The sequence below is a fragment of the Macaca thibetana genome, chromosome 10, assembly GCF_024542745.1.
Source record: "Macaca thibetana thibetana isolate TM-01 chromosome 10, ASM2454274v1, whole genome shotgun sequence".
NCBI classification, from domain to species: domain Eukaryota; kingdom Metazoa; phylum Chordata; class Mammalia; order Primates; family Cercopithecidae; genus Macaca; species Macaca thibetana.
The window spans coordinates 24,421,749-24,442,581 of record NC_065587.1 but is presented as its reverse complement, the minus strand read 5'-3'; the positions used below and the strand labels follow the sequence as shown (position 1 = coordinate 24,442,581).

The following is a 20,833-nucleotide window of genomic DNA, read 5'->3' as shown; positions in this document are numbered from 1 at the left end:
CCTCAGGCTCAGTGACCGGTGCTCTGGGGGATGCCATCCAGTCAGGTGGGTGGACTTTACAATACCTGCTCCTGAGGTGCTGTTCGGTGAAGCAGAACCTTGGCAGTGAGGGAGGGCGGGAGCTGAGTGCTGACAATCCTAGGAGGTCACACACAGAACAAGAACACCATGAGAAGAAATACACCAAAACACTGAATTTTAAAGGTGCCTAACAGCCTGTGTTGACGAGGATCTTGGGGACTTGGCTGGTGGGAGTTTCAACTGGTAAAACCCTTACAGAGGGCACTCTGGTAGTTCCTGCCAACATTTAAAATATCCAAACACTTTGACTCAGCTTGTACCAAGATGTATGTGTAAGAATATTCATTACACGGAGAATGGCAAAAACAATTAAAAAATGAGTAAACCACCAGAATGTTCATCAACAAGAGAGTAAAGCACAACACAGCCAGAATCCCAAAAAGTGTGCAGCCCGCATAAGAATGAGGTGGACCCATATGAACTGGTAAATAAATCTTCACTATATGCATTGAGAAACCATGTGATCCTATTTAAGGAGATAGCAAAAATAAACAAAATCAACATATGCAGACATGTACTGGTAGGCACAAACACACACAAAGAGCAAGATGCCCACCAAACTGCCAATGATGACGACAGGTTAAGAGTGAGGGAGAGGCTGGGCACAGTGGCTTACTCCTGTAATCACAGCACTTTGGGAGCCTGAGGTCAGAGAATAACTTAAGCTTAGGAGTTTGAGACCTCCACGAGCAACATAGTGAGACCCCATCTCTACAAAAAAAAAAAAAGTAAAAAAAATTAACCAGGTGTGGTAGCATGTGCTTGTTGCCCCAGGCTGAGGTGGGAGGATCACTTGAGTCCAAGAAGTCGAGGCTGCAGTTAGCTGTGTTTATGCCACTGCACTACAGCCTGGGTAGCAGAGCAAAACTGTGTTTCAAAAACAAACAAACAAACAAAAAAACAGTGAGGAAGAAAAAGGGGGGGGTTTAAATTGTGCTCTGTGTGTTCCTCTATTGATTGATTTGTTTACAGTGAAAATGTATTCATGTATTAGCTATATAATTTAAATACAGGCTGGGTGCAGTGGCTCATGCCTATAATCCAAGCACTTTGGGAAGCTGAGGATCGCTTGAAGCCAGGCGTTTGAGACCAGCCTGGGCAACACAGCAAGACCTCATCCCTACAAAAAAGAGAAGACAAATATATATATTTAAGAAACGCAAAATGAGAAAAGGGGAAAAAATACTCTCTTTGGTGGGTATGTCGCTGACGAACTTGGAAGTCCCACAGCTGATTCCGAACCATCATGATAAGAACCAGAGCAAGGAAGAAGAGTGCAAAGTGCACCAGGGTCTATGCTCGGTTCTTCCGCATCTGTCATCTTATTTCATTCTTCACAAGGGATGTCTATTTCCCAGAAGAGAAAATTGAGGCTAAGCAACTTGCCCAAGGCCACATGGCTGGCAAAAGAAGGCAGGACCTAGGGACCAGCCTTGCTGGCCCAAGGGCCCCTGCAAGAGCCCGAGTGCTTCTCCAGTTACACAGCAGTCGCCTGCTCCTCAGGAAGCTCTGGGCACAGCACAATGGCCCTGCCTGCTCTGGGCTGTGAGAACAAACCCTCCATGAGGAGAGAGGCCTTAGATGACCTAGAGTGGCTCTTGGGCACTCAGACTCATGAAGAGGCCCTCCAACTACATGAAGAAGTGCAGTGAATTCTCAGAGGCCAACCAAGACACAGGCCCAGCCAAGAGGCTGGAAGGCAGCTGCATAAGGGCCTGTAAGGCTGCTTTGCAGAGCTGAGCCGAGGTAAGCACACCAGGGCCTCTGGGCAGCGGGAGGAGGGCCACAGCAGGAGGAGGGCCACACCAAGCCCCTTCCATGCCTCTTGACTTACAGTGCTGGCTGCTGGCAAAGCTGGGGACTCTGCATCAGCATTTTGCAGACTGACAACTATTCCAGCATGTCCTATACTGAGAATTATAGGGATTCCTTGTATATTCTCAACTCTTTTCTGAACACAACTATTTCCAATTTCTCAGCTTTGCTCAAAGACCAGTACACACCTGTCTTTCTAAACTACCCGATATTAGACAAAACCAGCCCATTTGGAACTGGCCAGAGACTGAGCTCCCCACCATGATCTAGAGGTGGCTGATGGTCAGTTGTGCAGCAGGGGAATGGGGCTGGAGGAGAGGGGTCTGGAGTTACTCACAGTCCTTTATAGAGGATACAGCCAGCGAGAATGTGAGGCGAGCGCTGGCAGGTCTGCAGAATGCGGGCTGCCTTCAGCAACAACAGGGGCTCCACCTGTGCAGGGCAAGAGGCATCATGCCCACCCATCAGCATGCTCACAATCAGGAAGGGAGAAAAGGGGAAAGGGTTGTACAGAACAGCTGGACAGGGTGTAGCTCAAAGCCTGGAAAAGGAGAATGCGTCACACAGTAAAACCTGTGCCATGGCTTGGGACTATTCTACCTCTCTATACCCAGAACTGCTGACACCACTAAATGCCAAATTCTTACAACAAGGAGGCCTGTCCAGAAGCTAGAAGGTGCAGCAAATATGGCATATGTACTATATGCATTCAGAAACCATGTCATCCTATTTAAGGAGATAGCAAAAATAAACAAAATCAATATATGCATATATGTACCGGTGGGCACAAACACACAGAAAGAGCAAGATGCCCACCAAACTGCCAAAGGGGTCAGAGTAGATGGCCTGGGAGACCCTGACTATCTACACTGACAATGCTAAGACCTGATGGCAGCAGCAGAAGAGGGTGTATCCTATAAATACACGTCATGGTACCAGGCGAAACCCATCTACCCTATCCTCCACCTTCCTTCTGAAGCACAATCCCCATGGCGATACAGGTGGCCTGATGTCTGACTAGGTTCCATGACTCTATTCCATCACAAAAAATGAAAACATCATGCTCTTTCACTCGGGGAAATACGCCTCAGTTCCACATTCCTTGTATGGAGTCAGTGGCCTAGAAGTCCCCAAAAATATAAGAAAAGCATCTGGACCTGGTCAGGAAGAGCCAGCAATAGCCAGCAGCCTCCTCAGACTTCCACCTGCCAGCTAGAACCAGCAAGTATCCACCAGCTGTTAGAATTGGTGTTAATGGAGCCTCCGGAGCTGCTGACACATTAAGAAATTTATTCTTCCTAGCCTCAAGACTGTGCTCCGTCCCAGCCAGCCATTCTATAAAGTTTTGGGGCCAGCTGCAGGAAGTTTTCCAGACTGGAGCAGGGAAAACCCTTCCCCATGTCTGGTGGAGTCATGCTCTGTGAAGGCTGAATCACAGCACTACACCCCTGCTACAGGGACACTATTTACTATTGCAGTGAGACACAGGAAAGGGTTGTGAGTCAGGGCCCAGGTAGCTGCCTCCTAATGGGGCAGCACAGGTGGTCAGGCCAGCCACACAAGCAGCCTCGGGTTCACTGAGTGTTAACTGCAAACGGAGTGGCTCAGAGATACAAAAATAGTTCCCAACCACTATCTCTCAAAGACAGCAACCATGTGTTTGAAATGTTCATGCTGGGCATTTTTGATGCTGAGAATAACTAGATCATATGATAAGAATATCAAGAGAGAAGAGAGAAGGCCTTCAGATTACTGAGTTCAACACTTCTGAGGCATGAACAAAACAGTAATTCCCTTTACTGAGCATTTACTTGGTGTCATTTGAGGTACGGTTTCACTTGACCATCAAAACAGTTCTAGAAGGCAGGTATGCTGACACCATTCTCTGGAAAAGGGAAATGAGGCTGAGAAGTGACATGCCTTGTCATGGCCCTGCCTGAGAAGTGACATTCTACTCACTTTTCCAGATACAGTTCACTTTGGGAATATTAAAAAGTATCCAGAAGTCCTAATCTTACATATAAAATGAATAAGGAGGATGAAAATGTTACTTTAGTTTGGTCCAAGTTCCAGAGGGAATTGAAAATCTTATGCAGATCACTGGTGTTTTTCAGAATTTGTTCAATGAAGCTGTCCCACTCCGTGCTCAGTTCTTCCTGAGAACAGTTCTAAAACAGAAAGAGCCTCAGGTCAATATCTGAGATTTTGAGGGACAGACTCTTTGGCCAGAGTCCCAGCTACCTCAAAAATTGTTCCTCACACAGGAAACTGACCAGAAGGGAGGACCTGTTTTAAACCTACCCAATCACGGATCCACCTGCCAGGTGGGGGTGGCAAGCAGGGCCTGTGCTTTCTAAACATCCCAGAGACGAGAAGGGGATAAACATTTGGAATAAATGTGACCTATGCCACTAGGCCCAAAGGCATATGAGGGGGCTCCGAGAGCCCCTGACCTTGTCCCCAGACACAATGTGTTTATAGGAAGTATAACAGACCCCAGAGTAAGTGCTGCATTCTGGCAATATCGGTTTTTATAAAGAGGCCCAATATAAGACTCCTCAACCCCATACTCGTACCTCATAAGCTAGCGAAACAGGTCCATTGTAAAAATTAAAGAATCCAATTAGCTGATCCAGAAACCTCTTGCAGCTGACATCAGGGAGCTCCACAGCACAGCCCAGCACCTGTAAAGAGAGAAACCAGAAGACAACCATTTTCCTTCTCTTTGAGTCCAAGCCCAGAATCCTGGCATCCAGGGCTCTCAATTACCTGACTTCACTGGCCCATTGAAATTGATCTTCTATTATGCCTGAGTCCACATCCTCCATTCTGGCCAAGTTAATCTCCACAGACAAATAAGTTCTGTACCTCAATTCTTGTTGCGCAATCTCAAATGTCCTCTTCCTTATTGTTCATTTCCCCAGAACTTACTCATAACCTTCAGTGCCCACCACAGATTTCAGTATCTCCATGAAGTCTGTTCTATTAACTCGAGCCAATAACGCTGACCTTTCTTCTGACCCTTGCATTGTTAGGACTGTTATTTGGACAGTGGATGTTTAATCTGGATTCCATTACAAACAATGGACAGGACTCAAACTCCTTCTTGAATGGCCATCATGTCTCTCCAGCTGGATGGAGTGCTTTAAGAGCAAGAACTGGCTGCAATCTTCCCAGCTCTAGATCTCCAAAATGCTGAGTGTAGTGGTTAGTTCTACAGGAGATAAATACTTGGCCGGGTGCGGTGGCTCATGCCTGTAATCCCAGTACTTTGGGAGGTTGAGGCAGGTGGATCACAAGGTCAAGAGATCTAGACTGTCCTGGCCAACATGGTGAAACCCCGTCTCTACTAAAAATACTGGGCGTGGTGGTGTGCGCCTGTAGTCCCAGCTACTCGGGAGGCTGAGGCAGAAGAATCGCTTGAACCTGGGAGGCGGAGGTTGCAGTGAGCTGAGATGGCACCACTGCACAGCCTGGCAACAGAGCAAGACTCCGTCTCAAAAAAAAAAAAAAAAAAAGTGCTTGCTGAGTTAGAAAGTAATCTGGTCATACGTTTAAAGAGTCTGAAAAAAAGTTCCTATTACTTGATGTAATAATTCTACCTCTAGGAATCTGTCCTAAGGGAATCATCAGATATTTAAACTAATAAACCCTGACAGAAAACAAATAAACAAAAATTTCCTCTGAATTTAAGCTACAGTAGCACAAGGATCTTTGCTTTGTTCCCAGATGTAATCCAAGACCTTACAACAGTCTGGCATGTAAGAAGTGTTCAATTCTTACAATTGATAAACAGACTGAATGCAATTCCAATCATAATCCCACCAGCTTTTCTTCAGAAACCGACAAACTGATTGTACAATGAAAACACAAAGAACCTGAAATATCCAAAGCTATCTTGAGAAAATAAGAAGGTTGGAGGACTTATACTATCTGGTTTCGAGACTTACTATAAAGCTATAGAAGTCAAGACAGTGTGGTACTCACACATAACCTTCAAACAGATCTGTGGAAAAGCCAAAGAGAGTCCAGAAATAGACCCACACTTAAATGGTCATCTGATCTCTGGTAAAGGAACCAAAGGGAAATCCAACAGGGAAAGGAAAATGTTTTCAACAATGATGCTGGAAGAACTGGTTATCCAGGTGGGAAAAAAAAAAAAAAAGATCCTTGACCTCTACTCACACCATTCACAAATATTAACCCAAAGTGGATTACAGATCTAAATTTAAAAGCTAAAACTATAAAATTCTTACAAAAATAAAAAAGGGAGACTATCTCCTCCAATGGAGTAGGCAGTGGTTTTTTCAGGCAGGACACAGAAAGCAATAACCATAAAAAGATAAAATTGGTAAGTTAGACTTCATTAAAATGCAAAATTTCTGCTCATCAAAAGACATCAAGAAAATTAACAGGCATGCCACAAACTGGGAGAAATTATTTTAAAAAGATGTATCCGACAAAGAACTGGTATCTAGGATATAAAAAGAACTACAATTAAAAAAATAAAACCTAATTTAAAAAATGGGCAGGGCTTTGGACACTTCACAAATTCAAGTGGTCATTAAGCACATGAAAAGGCCTCAGTATCATTAGTCATTAGGGAAGTGAAGATTAAAACCACAATAACATACCACTGCACATCCAGCGGAATGGCTAAGATGAACAGACTGTCAATCTCAATGCTGACGAGGATGTGGAGTAACTGGAATTCTCATACACTGTTGGTAGGAATGTAAAATGGTACAACCACTAAAGGAAAAGGTCTAACAGTTTCCTATAAAATCCAACATACACCTACTCTATGACCCAGCAATTCCAGGACTGGATATTCACCCAGGAGAGATGAAAACATGTGTTCACCAAAATACTTGTATAGGAATGCTCCTAGAAGCCTTATCCTTAATGTCCCCAACAGGACACAGTTCAGATGTCCATCAAAAGAAGACCAGATTGTGATTTATTCAGACAACAGAATACTGTTTAATAAAATGGAATGAACACTGACAGATGCAACAACATGAACGAATTTCACAAATGTTAAGCAGCAAGACAGATGCCTGTAAAGCATGTAACCACAAACAAACATTAATTTTTTTTTTTTTTGAAATGGAGTTTCACTCTTGTTGCCCAGGCTGGAGTGCAGTGGTGCAATCATGGCTCACTGCAACCTCTGCCTCCCAGGTTCAAGCGAGTCTCCTGCCTCAGCCTCCCGAGTAGCTGGGATTACAGGCATGCGCCACCATGCCTGGCTAATTTTGTATTTTTAGTAGAGACAGGGTTTCTCCACGTTGGTCAGGTTGGTCTTGAACTCCTGACCTCAGGTGATCCGCCCGCCTCAGCCTCCCAAAGTGCTGGGATTACAGGCATGAGCCATAGCGCTCGGCCCCAAACACTATATTTTAGTTGATGATATGCATGATAGAGTATCTGTGTGGAGAGTACACTAATGTGTGCAACTTACTTAGAAAATTGTAACAAAATAATTTGGGGCTGGGTTACAGTGTCTTGCGCCTGTAATTCCAGCACTTTGGGAGGCCAAGGTGGGAGGATTCCTTGAGCTCAGGAGTTCAAGACCAGCCTGGGCAACATGGTGAAACCCTGCCTCCAGAAAAAATTTAAAAAATTAGCTGGGCGGCCGGGAGCAGTGGCTCAAGCCTGTAATCCCAGCACTTTGGGAGGCCGAAATGGACGGATCACGAGGTCAGGAGATCGAGACCATCCTGGCTAACACGGTGAAACCCCGTCTCTACTAAAAAATACAAAAAACTAGCCGGGCGAGGTGGCGGGCGCTACTCGGGAGGCTGAGGCAGGAGAATGGCGTAAACCCGGGAGGCGGAGCTTGCAGTGAGTTGAGATCCGGCCACTGCACTCCAGCCTGGGTGACAGGGCGAGACTCTGTCTCAAAAAATAATAATAATAAAAAAATAAAAAATAAAAAATAAAAAAATTAGCTGGGCATGGTGGTGCATGCCTGTGGTCCTAGCAACTCAGGAGGCTGAGGTGGGAGGATCATTTGAGTCTGGGAGGCGGAGGCTGCAGTAAAACAAGGTTGCACCTCAGCACTCCAGCCTGGACAACAGATTGAGACCCTGTCTCAACAATATAAAATAAAAATAATTTGAATTAATGGGAGGGTTAAGGAATGAATAGATAGGTAATAAAACAACTATACTAAAATGCTAATTGTAGAATTAAGGAGGTATATGAGTATTCACTGTAAAATTCAACTGTTCAGTATGTTAAAAAATTTTCATAACAAAATGTTGGAAATAATACCTACAAAGTTGAATACAGCATCCCACACTTAAGCATCCCTTTACCTGAGGAAGCCTTAAAATAAATGTAGCCATGAGAAACAGCACTTTAGATTATATGCTACTATTAGAATGTAAAGGAATGATTTTTATTTATTTATTTTTTTTAAGACAGGGTCTCACTCTGTTGCCTAGGCTAGAGTGCATGGCAATCATGGCTCACTGCAGCCTGAAACTCCTAAGCTCAAGCAATCCTCTCCACAGCCTCCTGAGTAGCTAAGACCACAGGCATGAGCCATCACACCTTGTTAATTTTTAAATTTTTTTGGTAAAGTGCGGTCTTACTATGTTGCTCAGGCTGATACTGAACTCCTGGACTCAAGCAATACTCTCTTTTATTTTTTTAAATGGGTTCTCTGAAACCTAACACATATCTATCAGTGTTTTTTCTGGGTCACTTACCCAGTAAGTGTAGAGAGTATGGAGAAGAAAAGATGACGATAAAAACTCAATTTACAACACAGAGTAAAAAGAATTTCCACAAGTTGGCCTAAGTCTTTGAAAGGAAAGGAGAAACCAGCCATGTGCATTGCAGGATATGTTAGAAATGTTTTGGAGAGCACTCAACAATAATGGGCAGATGCAGAGAGTACCACAGGAAGTGAGGGTGATTACTAAACACGGTACACGGATGCGGTGGTTGGGGGGATAATTCTAAATTCAAGACTCAGAAACAGCATAACTTCCTAAACTTATCATTGCAACACTTCTGCACTGATTCTGTCTATTCAACTTACCCAAAGGTAATCTCCATCAACTTTTATGGCAAACTTCAGTTTTCTCAGACGAACAAGAGTAGGAGGAGAGTCAGAAATGTCAGAAACACAGCGGACGACTCCAGCAATCTGTCCACAAAGCAACTCCTGTTGGTCAAGCAGGGTCTGTGGGAAAGGAGCACATTCCAGATAGGAAGCTGAAATTCTTGAACTCTTGCATCATTTCTTACAGCATACTGAAGTCTGCAAGCCAAATCCAGTCTGTTGCCTGTTTTCCCATGGCCTGTAAGCTAAGAATGGTTCTTAAACTTTTTAAAGGTTACAACAAAGAAGAATATGTGATTGAGACCTTACGTGCCTTGCAAAGCCTAAAATATTTACTGTCTGGCCCTTTACAAAGTTTGCCAACCCCTGCCTGAGATGACTGAACCCTAAGAGAACACCCAGCAGGAACACATGAGATGACTGCACAGAACTGCATCTCTGTTGCTAGGATTATAGGCATATGCTTAGCAGAAGCATGAGCCTTTCACTCCTCCTCAAATCCCCTACACAGAGTGGCCAGAGTGACCCAGATTAACCCCAACTATCTATGTCAGAGCACGGTCACAGGAGGGAAAATACAGAATCTCCTAATCAACCTTAGTCTTAACCAAAGCACAGGACAGCCAGACAGTATGGGATGCACAGGAAATGTACACAGCACCCATGAAGAATTCTTACCTAGAAAACTGAGCTTGAACCTAACCAAGGCTCTAGATCTTACTACTAATGTAAAGGAAATACAGTGGATAGGAGACATTAAATGACACCACCATGAGAAACAGAGCAGCCAAATCTAGAGTGTGGGACATTCTAACACTCTACTACACGTATGACCTGGTTTCTTCAATAATTCAATGGCATGGAGGAGGGGAGAAAAGATGAGTGGCTGGGTGAGGACTGTTATTAAAAGGACTTAAAATACAAAATAACCAAATAGAATATGTGGATGCTGTTTGGATCCTTATTAGGAAAAAGAGAAAGAGATGGAAGGATGGAAGGATACGTGGATGGAAGGAAGGAAGAGCAGAGTAAGTAACATCCAAGACAATATATTAGGCAAAATCTGAATATAGTCTGGGTATCAGGTAATATGAAGGAATTACTGTTGCTAATTACTGTAACTTTTGTTAGGTATGGTAATGTTTAAAATAATGTCCTTTTTAGTTAGAGATGTTGCTTGATACTGGTGAGATGATGCAACACCTAGAATTTGCTCCAGGAAAAAAAAAAAAAGAGAGAGAAGAGGAGGTTAAGATAGGTCATATAAAATGGGCAAAGTATTGCCAAGCGCGGTGGCTCAAGCCTTTAATCCCAGCACTTTGGGAGGCTGAAGCGGGTGGATCACGAGGTCAGGAGACTGAGACCATCCTGGTTAACATGGTGAAATCCTGTCTCTACTAAAAATTCAAAAATTAGCCGGGCGTGGTGGCAGGCGCCTATAGTCCCAGCTACTCAGAAGGCTGAGGCAGGAGAATGCTGTGAACCCGGGATGTGGAGCATGCAGTGAGCTGAGATCGTGCCACTGCACTCCAGCCTGGGCAACAGAGTGAGACTCGTCTTAAAAAAAAAAAAAGGCAAAGTATTGATAATTGTTGAAGTTACTAATGGCACATGAGGGTTCATGATACTTGCCTCTCTGTTTTTGTATGTTTGAATACAAACTTTTTTTTTTTTTTGAGATGGAGTTTCACTCTTGTTGCCCAGGCTGGAGTACAATGGTGCGGTCTCTGCTCACTCCAACCTCTGCCTCCCGGATTCAAGTGATTCTCGTGCCTCAGCCTCCCAAGTGGTTGGGATTACAGGAGCACACCACCACACCCGGCTAATTTTTGGATTTTTAGTAGAGACAGGGTTTCACCATGCTGGCCAGGCTGGTCTCGAACTCCTGACCTCAGGTGATCCACCCACCTCAGCCTCCCAAAGAGCTGGGATTGCAGATATATGCCACCGTGCCCAGCTGAATACTAACTTTTAAAAACTGAGCTGATCCAAAAATTGGGGGTAGAGGGAGGCAGACAAAAATCATGATGGAAATAGAAAGCTAAAGACAATGAAAGTGCTGAGCTGCCTGGAAATTTTAAGACCAGAACAACAAGAAATAGTACAACTAAGAATAAGACAGTAGAAATGTCATTGTCTGGATTAGCCAAACTGTCCTAATGTAAACCCTATACTTTTGAAAAGTTATCACTTGGAGGCACTGGGATCCCCACTGAACAATAAAATGCTGTGTGGCTTACCTGGGAAGGATAAAAATAACAAATGCCAGCTCTTGTTGGATCGCCTTCTTCCTTTACCTTGGAACCATCATAAAGAAAAAAATAATTCCACCTGGCAAGAGAACAGAATGGAGCCATGTTTCCTTTCATCCAGTGATCACGACATTTAAAACATAGCTTCCTATTTCCCAGCCTGAGGAGGGCTCATTACTGTGTTTGAAAGCCTTCAGGTGGCCCCAGAGAAGAAAGAACCCCAGTAGCTACAAATTAGATAAAAACGTTCTGTAAGCGCAGGAAATTCAAACTAAAAATATGCCTCTATCCAGCCGTTAGACCATCTGCCAGAGAAGACATAAGCAGCTAGAAAAAAAATGAGGCGCCCACAATGACTGCTCTTATTTGAAACACTGAACCTTAACTATACAACCACATGGTCTGATACACTGTCTTTTAAGGCTCTGATAACAAAATAAGTTAGGGATGTATTAGATGCACTCCTCGTAAGTGCTGAGCATAAAGATTTCCAGAAACAGCCCTTCTACCAGGAATTCATGCATTCACTTAAACACCGACTGAGGGCCCACAGTGAGTTTGGTGGTTGCTGAGCAAATACGCAGTTTCAATGCAGGATAGTGAGTCCATAAGTCCGTAACAGGGAGAAAACGGGGCCTGTGAATTTACAGAGAAACTGTGAACTCCTCTCTACCATGCCAAACCTCACCAAGTATCACTCAAGCACACTTCCTCATTAACCGTCTCCTGATTCCCTCGGCCCAGAGATAATCTCTTTCTTCTGAATTTCCATGACCCTCTGTTCTTCCTCAAAGACTCTTACAGACTACACTGCAGTATATTACTTAATGTTATTATCTGATTACCTCTTTAAGACCATAAAACAAACACCTCAAAGGCTGGGCCTCAATTTTGTTTTGTTTTTACAGGGTCTCACTTTGTAGCCCCGTAAGCTGGAGTGCAGTGGTGCGATTGTGGTTCAGTGCTCGACCTCCCAGACTCAAGCCATCCTACCGCCTCAGCCTCCCAAGTAGCTGGGACTACAGGAGTGTGCCACTATGCTCAGCTACTTTTAAAAAAAATTTTTGTAGAAATGACTCTCACTATATTGCCCAGGCTGGTCTCAAATTCCTGGACTCAAACAATCCTGCCTTGGCCTCTCAGAGTGCTGGAATTACACGTGTGAGCCACCGCGCCTGGCTGGACCTGTTTTATTTCTAAGTTTCTGAGAACACATTTATGAGACTGTAACATAAAGAAGCAATGGGACCAATCTGTCATCTGCTCTCTTCTCCCCTGGATCTATGCCCTCTCTGAGGCCTCCCTCCATGGCTCCCACCTTGCCTTCCTGATGAAAAAGCACCAACTTGGCTGGGCACAGTGGCTCACACCTATAATCCCAGCACTTTGAGAGGCCTAGGCAGGAGGATTGCTTGAGCTCAGGAGTTCGAGATTAGCCTGGACAACACGGTGAAACCCCATCTCCACAAAAAATAGACAAAATTAGCCAGGCATGGTGGGGTGAGCCTGTGGTCCCAGTTATTTGGTACGCTGAGGTAGGAGGATCACTTGAGCCTGGGGTTTGAGGCTACAGTGACCTGAGATCACGCCACTGCACTCTGGCCTGGACGACAGAGCAAGACTCTGTCTCAAAAATAAATAAATAAATAAAGCACCAAGTTGGTCTCTGGCACTGTCCACTTTCCCAATACCTAGGGCTGGATGTACAATTGGCTGCAGAGTAAGCTCAGATCAAAAGGCCTCAAAAAAGTTTCAAAGCCAACTCAGAAACTCCATGTGCACCCCATCCTCCCCTGTCCCCACGTTCTCTGGGTGAAAGCATCCCTGCTTGTGTGGGCACACAAAAGAAAACTTGAGTGTCATCTTGAACTGCACCATCTTTTTGACTTCCACATAAATAATCAGTCACTAAATCCTACTAATTCTAGTTAAACCTGCTTTTCACCTTCATCTCCTCCACAACTGATGTTTGCTAAACTTAATTATGGGAAAGGATTAACGCATTTAGGGTTGAGAAGGGAACTGGGTTTCAGACAGACATTGAGTAATACCCTTCAATACCCAATCTGGCCAAACCTTTCCACACGGTGTAATTCTCAACTGCAACCATACCTCATCTCTGCAAATTAAAGCCTACAATACCCACATTATCATCAAAGCTGGCTGCACGATCAGGCTGTGGCTTATCTTTTCTACAATCTCCCAGCAATGCCAGACTCATTCAAACACTGGGAGAGGCTTGCAAGGTTAGAACACGTTAGCTTCGGAGAGAAATGGCTCATGTGCTTGATTCAGCTGCTCTGAGGAAAGTGGTATTTTGTTATGTTAACCCCAAAAATCTATCTAACAGCCCAGCGAAAGCTATGCCATGGCAGGCCCTGCTACTCACCACGAGGCTGACTTTGTCTCTGTGGAGGTGGAGGCGGCCATCTACTTTGCAGTCATCCTCATCCTCTTCATTTAGGTTTTCTTTTCCAGTATCAGTTCTTTCTCCCCAGCTGTTACCGTTCCTTTATCTCCCAATCCAGCGAATCTGGATGTGGCAGGTTTCAGTGTTTTCAGTCACCACTGCCACTTGGTTAGTTTTCACTCAGCATGGAAAGTACCACTTCCCTTCCTCGCAGGTTCTTCAGTTTCTTGTATATATCTATGCCTCTTATAACTCAGGGAGAAACTATAACAAAGAGAGTCCTAGCAGAAAAGTCAAATTCATTCATTTGTGTTTCCTGAGTTTCACTGAGTGTCACTGTGGCTGAGTGTCCTGAGTGTCACTGTGGCTGTCTACAGAACCATCACTTCAAGCTCCTCTCTAGGAAAGCCAAACGTGGGAGATGCATGCTAGAGCTGGGGTTCTAAAGAAATTTCTAGCTTGTTCAGCTCAAACCCATCGTGAAGATTCTATTAAAAGTTTTGAAGTTTCCAGTTCAAACATCAGTGCCTTGGCTCTGAAATAAACACAAGGAATAGATATTTCAGAAACTCGTGAGAGAGCATGTGACCTAGCAGGATTTAACGAACGGTATATAGCAAAAGAGCTTTCTGTAAGGGTGACAATGATACTTCAAAATCAAAGAGGCAGGGCTGCAGAGACTTCAGAGTAAGGGCTTTAGTCTCTTGAACAGTTAAGGGAAACACACCACAAGCTTCACAGAAGATAAAATCAAACGATAGGGTGAAAATGCTCCAGGTGTGGACAGCTATACAAATAAACCAGTTGCTGTGCTAATAATGGAACCCAAATTAAGGAACTATCATCTTGACAGTCCAAAAGTAAACTGAACATGCAGAATTCCAGAGCGGGGCAAGTTTCTAAAAAATGAAGAGAACTTTATCAAATGGCTTTCAAACTTCCACGAGAGAAAGACAGCTCAGTGTATCATGGAATTTCAGAGTCGGAAGGAACCCTGGCATCATTTACTCTACTCTCCTGCACTCTTTTCCAAAAATTACCTTGGCTGTCTCTGCTTTACATCCTCCCGAAATACGTGGTTCTCTACGTTACATTTCTCCTTCCAACAAACTGAAATCAGTGTTCTATATTTTACACCTGCCTCCCACTCGCTACCCTGGATAACACTCCGCAGGAAAACACAAAACAAGGTCTAATTCTTCCATGTGACAACCTCTTGGTCACTTCAAAACTACTGTCTCATTCCTACTGTCACTTTATCTAAGCTTAATGCCCTAGCAACATGGTCTCAAATGCTTGCTCACCATTCTGCAATCTATGGGTACACAAATACAGTCTGTTAAAGTCTTGAATATTTGACGGCCTGTAAAATCTCTCTCTCTTCTCATCTCTAGATATTTTGGATTGGGCCTCCATAGGACTATACTCTTTGTACTCTATGGAGCATATTTGGGTGCCTGTGGAAGGGGTATCTCTGTTCCTGGAACCAAGACAGCAGCCTAAAACTCCCCATCCCTTCTTTCCAGAGGACTGGGCCCTCCACTACCGAGGTCCTCTCTTATCTCTGAAAGGTCCAGAAGAGACCACTAATGGCCCTGGCGTAGGGACAGACGTCGGAATGTAAGCATAAAAGGCTCTGGTAGCCTGGGAAGTGATAGTAACAACCTGGGGGAGGGGCTGGTGATAGTGCTGTGGGAAGGGGCCTCAGTGGAGCAGCAGGGCTGGAAAACGGACGCTAATGGCTGGAGAAGGGCCAGGAAGCTGCTGGCCACAGCACCCGGGGCGCAGGCAGCGATGGGTAACAGCACGGGGGCTGTGCGGCGTCTGGCCCCACCTCCAGGGGACTGGGAAATGGTGGGCGAAGGCCTAAAGATCAGGCGGGGTCGGGTCACGCTCTAGACTGGGGGCCCGCCCCTCTGTATCCCCGCGCCTCCGAGTGCCGCCCACCCACCGGAGTAGCCAGGCATCCCAGTGCTCGGGGTTCGGGACTCTGGAACAGAAATGTGGGCGGCAGCTGGACACCTGCGACTCCGGCCCCGTACCTGCGCGCGCGGCAGAGAGGCCTTAGGTCATGCGCCGCCCCGCCTACCGCCTCCTCCTGCTCCTGGCGAGCCGGCGCGCGGTGATGACGTGCCGAGTGAGCCGCGCGCCGCTGACGTCAGGGACCAATGGCTGCGGCCACAGCTACCGCGCTGGAATCCTGGCAGGCCGCGGCTCCGCGGAAGAGGCGCTCGGCGGCTCGACGGCCGCGGCGGAGGGAGGCGGCGCCCCGGAGTCCCAAGGCGGAGTTCGAGTCTGACAGCGGAGTCGTGCTTCGTCGCATCTGGGAGGCTGAGTGAGTGCGGGGTGGGCCCTGATGGAATCTTTGCGCCCGTGGACAATTCTGAGCCACAGTCTCCCCATCTGTAGAATGGCGATATAAGCCACACCCTTTAAGGAGTTATTGTGAAGATTTAACGTAGGTAACGAGCTCATTAAAGATCTGGATTATAGTAAGCGCTCAGTTAAAGGTTGCCTTCCCTGTTATTACGGTTACAGTTGCGTGAACTTAGACAATTTGTAATCTCTGTGCCTCAGTTTTCTCATCTGTGAGATGGGGATGAAAATAGTACATACGTAGGTTTGTTTTGAGGGTTCAATGAATTAGTAAACGGAAACCATTTTCTGGTACGTGATAAGCACTGTGCCAATGTTTGCTATTAATATTATGCCGATGTTGGTATTATTGGTGGTGGCAACATAAGGGAAGCAACACGAACACGTGATTGCTATCATCAGGCAACTGCTATGTGCCTGACACTAGCTTAATCATTCTGCACACTTCATGTTAAACATTGCAGGCACGCTAGGACCCTGGTAGCTCAGTGATTCTCAGAGAGACAAAGAAAATGTGTGGAACCAGATTTCAAACCCAGGTCTTTGTGACAAAAACCAGTGCTTCCAGCTCTCCATTATGCTGGTTGCTTATCCCAGCTCAGATTCTCACATACCTTGCTCCATACCTTAGAAAGTACACAGAGAGTGCCTAATGCAGAGGAAGCACTCCACAAATGTTACCTATTAATGTTATTTGGTATTATTACCTTTATTTGCAGTTCTTTTTAGGCTCAATACATAACAGCTTTAGTTAGCACTTAAGATCAGCATCTGAAGGGCCATCACAAGGGCAGATATTAGATTAATTTTGTGTGCTCCTCTCCACTAGAATTAGGGTCAAGAGGCAGCAATGTCCCAGAGTTTACCTCCGAAGAGAAAGTTGTTGACCATTTGGCTCAGCCTGAATAAAAAGCACCTGCGATTCTTTTTAAGCTCTCAGAGGGTGCCAGTAAGAGTGAATGTGGCTGGGGGCTTGGAGAACTCAAGGCATTTTTCATATCCCTTGACATCGTCACGATTTCCTCAACTGCTTCAGTATTCCCCAGGAGCTCCCTGCTTCTCCCAACACCTAGGTGTGGTGCAATCACCATCGCTCTGAGATTGGGCCAGCATTTTACGCGTTTATCTATGTATGCATTTACCAGTTCATAAAACATTCCTGCGTACGTCAGAACCCTCTCCTTTACCCTCTGTGAGAAACGTGCAGCGGCCTCAGGGCCGACTTCCAATTCTCTGTACCCCTTTCTGAACCCATAATCACTGTCTCTGGCTGTGGCTTGTCAGTTCAAATCCAGTTCATTTTAATTCACTGTTGACTTTGTTTTGCTCTGGGTCTGTAAAACCAGTTGACTTGAATAAAGAAAGCTCAGACACTTGATTTTGTCTCTTTACTTTCCCCTTAGAACTATTTATAATAACAAATACCATTTGTTGAGCACCTGCTGTGTGTCAGACACTGTGCTAAGAATGTTAACCCATTTTATGCTTCTAAACTCCTCTGTGGCGGGAATGATTTTTATCCCCATTTTAGAGATGAGGAAACTAAAGCTCAGAAAGGCTAATTCTGAGCATTTAACAACCATTTATGGAGCTGCAATTCTATACTAGGCTCTGTTGTAGAGCGAGAATAAACCCAGACCTCTCTCTGGGAATCAGGGACCTCCTCCAGCATCCTCTCTCCTGCAGTCTCTGAGCCCCAGCAGTATGTGCTCTGGCTCTGGACATATTCAACATATATTCCCCTCTTATCACTTGGTAAGGGTGGGCCCTGCATTGCAGGGCACCTCATTCTCTATGCATTCAGGTCATGATCAGGAAAGTTACTGTTGGGGCAGCCCTGAAATGGATGGGACATGACTGTGCCATTTTTTTTTTCTCAACAGGAAGGACCTGTTTATCTCTGATTTCTGGAGTTCAGCACTAGGTGGGTATGACCTGGCCAAGGGTAGGGATTATGGGGCAGAAAAGAGGATCTGTCCTCATTTGAGGACATTTTGCTTCACAGAGGGATAACTTGCTGGGTTCTAAATCCCCCCACCCTGCCGCTTCTATCTGTGTGTCTTTTGGCACTTAATTCTGACCCTCAGTTTCTTTATCTGTGAAATGGGGATAATGTGTATATCCTGTAGTTTTGGGAATTGAAGCTGTTTAGTTAAATGCTTGCCTGCTGTATACAAGGCAATAAATATTGTCATTATTATTGCTGAAATTTATATTTATCCTGTTCCTTTTCCGTGATATTACAATGTAGCCTTTTCCTCATGCAGTGATAATCTCTTCCTAAACATAGTGTGTGGGTGGCCACATAATATTTATGCATGGAGTGGACATACCATAGATAACATTTTTATTGTGGGACATTGAGTTTTCTTCCTTTGGTTTTCAGTTATTATTTTAGGACAGGGTCTTACTCTTCACCCAGACTGGACTACAATGGTGCAATCATAGTTCACTGCAGCCTCTAACTCCTGAGCTCAAGTGATCCTCCCACCTATAGCTTCCCAAAGCACTGGGATTATAGGCATGAGCCACCACAACCAGCCTTTTTAAGTTATTATACATAATTTTGCAATGAGCGATTTTATGCATACAGCTTTTACCAAACTTAGGGTGATCTTCTTAGGATATATTCCCAGAAGTGGAATTAAATGAAAGATGGTGACCAACTTGATATCTATTGTCAGGTTATCCAAAAAGTTTTCACCAATTCTTTTATCAAAACTGACCTGAAGAGCCTGTTTTTCCTGGCCTGGGGTCCTTGCTTGCTTTCTTTTTTTTTTTTTTCTTTGAGACAGTGTATCACTGTGTCACCAGGCTGGTAGTGCAGGAGTGTGATCTCAGCTCATGCACTTCTCCACCTCCTGGGTTTCAGACAATCCTACTGCCTCAGCCTCTGCGTAACTGGGACTACAGGTGTACGCACTTACCACCTGGCTTATTTAAAGATATCTTTGCTGCTTGCTTGCTTTCTTTTTTTTTTTTTTTTTGAGACAGAGTCTCACTGTGTCACCCAGGCTGGAGAGCAGGAGTGTGATCTCAGCTCACTGCAATCTCCACCTCCTGGGTTCAGACAATCCTACTGCCTCAGCCTCCTGAGTAACTGGGACTACAGGTGTACGCCACTACCCCTGGCTAATTTTTATATTTTTGTAGAGATGGGGTTTCACCATATTGGCCAGACTGGTCTTGAACTCCTGATCTCAAGTGATCTGCCCACCTCGGCTTCCCAAGGTGCTGGGATTATAGGTGTGAGCCACTATGCCCGACCCTTTGCTGGTTTCTTAAGTGAAAAATTGGTATCTTATTGTTGGAATGCATGGCTTTTTTTTGTTTTGCTAAATTCAGTACCAGTACAATAAAAGGAGAGACAAGAGAACCTACCTCTACATGAGAAGACTTAAACAGAGTATAACTTTATTTTTTTGAGATGGAGTCTTCCTCTGTTGCCCAGGCTGGAATGCAGCCGTGTGATCTTGGCTCACTGCCATCTCCACCTCCCTGGTTCAAGCGATTCTTCTGCCTCAGCCTCCCAAGTAGCTGGGACTACGGGCATGCGCCAGTACGCCCGACTAATTTTTTGTATTTTTAGTAGAGACGGGGTTTTACCATGTTGGCCGGGCTGCTCTTTCAATTCCTGACGTCAGGTGATCCACCCACCTCGGCCTCCCAAAGTGGTAGGATTACAGGCATGAGCCATCGCACCTGGTCTGTTACAACTTTAAAAGTACGCATTTCAGAGCATAGTCTACATTTACTAGGAGCCTCTTGTTAAATTAGAATGAGTTCACATTATAGTTTTAGATGGAAACTGCCCTTGAGTGAAACCTAATTTCTGCTTGCAACATGCTCTTTGGTTTTGGACCATGGGAGTCCAGGGGCCAGGACAGCCTGTCAGTTGGTGACTGTGACTATATGTCCAGGCATGTTTGGGAATGAGACCGGCAGCTTCTCTCTCTGAAGAATTGAAACCTTTTACTGCCCTGATCTCTTTCTCCCCAAATCTGTGAACTTCTTTTGCGGATGATTTGGTTCACAGGGTCAGAGCATGCCCTCTAACTGCATTTGGGGGCCTGCTCTTTCAGAAACCATCAATAGATGTCTCACAAAACATCTGGAACAGCTGAAGGCCCCTGTGGGGTCTCTTTCTGACATCTTTGGAAACCTGCATCTTGACTCATTGCCAGATGAGTCAGATGTGGCCCCTGATTCTATCCCAAGAGAGACCCTGGTCACAGGAACGTGCCATTTGAAGTGTGTGTGTTACGGCATTGGGAACTTTGCCACCTGCATCATAGCTAGAAACCAGCTAACGTTTTTGCTGCTTTTGTTGGAAAAGTGCCAGGTACATTTTTGGATTCATTTTCATCTCCTCCTCCTCTGGTCTTATACATGGGTGCACACAGATGTTTGGGTTGAAGTAAACAACTCATTCTTCCCTTCTAGATTCCCAGAAGTCACTGTTGGGTATATGACCCTCTGTTTAGCCAACTTGAAATTGAAGTACTGAACACCCTTGGTGTGACTGTTCTCAGTGAGAATGAGGTAAGTGGTTTAAAGGGGAGCAGACAGGAGTATAAAAATCCTGACCAGACTCACCCCAGGCTCTGCCTGTGAACACCAGCATTCTTTGCAGTGGCAGCCATTCCTCTCTTACTGCCTGCTCACTTTTGTAGTGCCTGAACGATGTAACCAGCCAATCAGTTACCTAAATTTTGGCTTGTGTTGTGCCCATCAGAAAAAAATTACACAGATGGCATGAACCAGAACACGTTAGGTCTGAACCACTTTTGTGAGAATTATTTGTCTGGAAATTATGCTAAC

At 45.0% G+C, this 20,833-nt stretch overlaps 2 protein-coding genes across 4 annotated transcripts in view; one reads left to right on the top strand and one right to left on the bottom strand.

Moving 5' to 3' along the window:
* The window catches only part of HPS4 (HPS4 biogenesis of lysosomal organelles complex 3 subunit 2), a 29,613-nt gene extending 15,672 nt beyond the window's left edge, over positions 1–13,941 (bottom strand). For all 3 annotated transcript variants that reach the window (XM_050745909.1, XM_050745910.1, XM_050745911.1), the window contains exons 1-7: positions 13,616–13,941; positions 11,215–11,305; positions 8,951–9,094; positions 4,473–4,580; positions 3,948–4,064; positions 2,234–2,328; positions 66–138 (exon numbers count right to left, since the gene is read on the bottom strand). In XM_050745909.1, the coding sequence (XP_050601866.1) occupies positions 66–138; positions 2,234–2,328; positions 3,948–4,064; positions 4,473–4,580; positions 8,951–9,094; positions 11,215–11,305; positions 13,616–13,656 (669 nt within the window). In that variant the 5' untranslated portion in view covers positions 13,657–13,941. The remainder of the gene's footprint in view (positions 1–65; positions 139–2,233; positions 2,329–3,947; positions 4,065–4,472; positions 4,581–8,950; positions 9,095–11,214; positions 11,306–13,615) is intronic.
* A 1,845-nt stretch (positions 13,942–15,786) lies between these two features.
* SRRD (SRR1 domain containing) overlaps positions 15,787–20,833 on the top strand; it is an 8,577-nt gene continuing 3,530 nt past the window's right edge. Inside the window, exons 1-4 of the mRNA XM_050745951.1 lie at positions 15,787–15,971; positions 17,896–17,936; positions 20,095–20,354; positions 20,456–20,554. Coding sequence (XP_050601908.1) covers positions 15,805–15,971; positions 17,896–17,936; positions 20,095–20,354; positions 20,456–20,554 — 567 coding nt within the window. The 5' untranslated portion in view covers positions 15,787–15,804. The remainder of the gene's footprint in view (positions 15,972–17,895; positions 17,937–20,094; positions 20,355–20,455; positions 20,555–20,833) is intronic.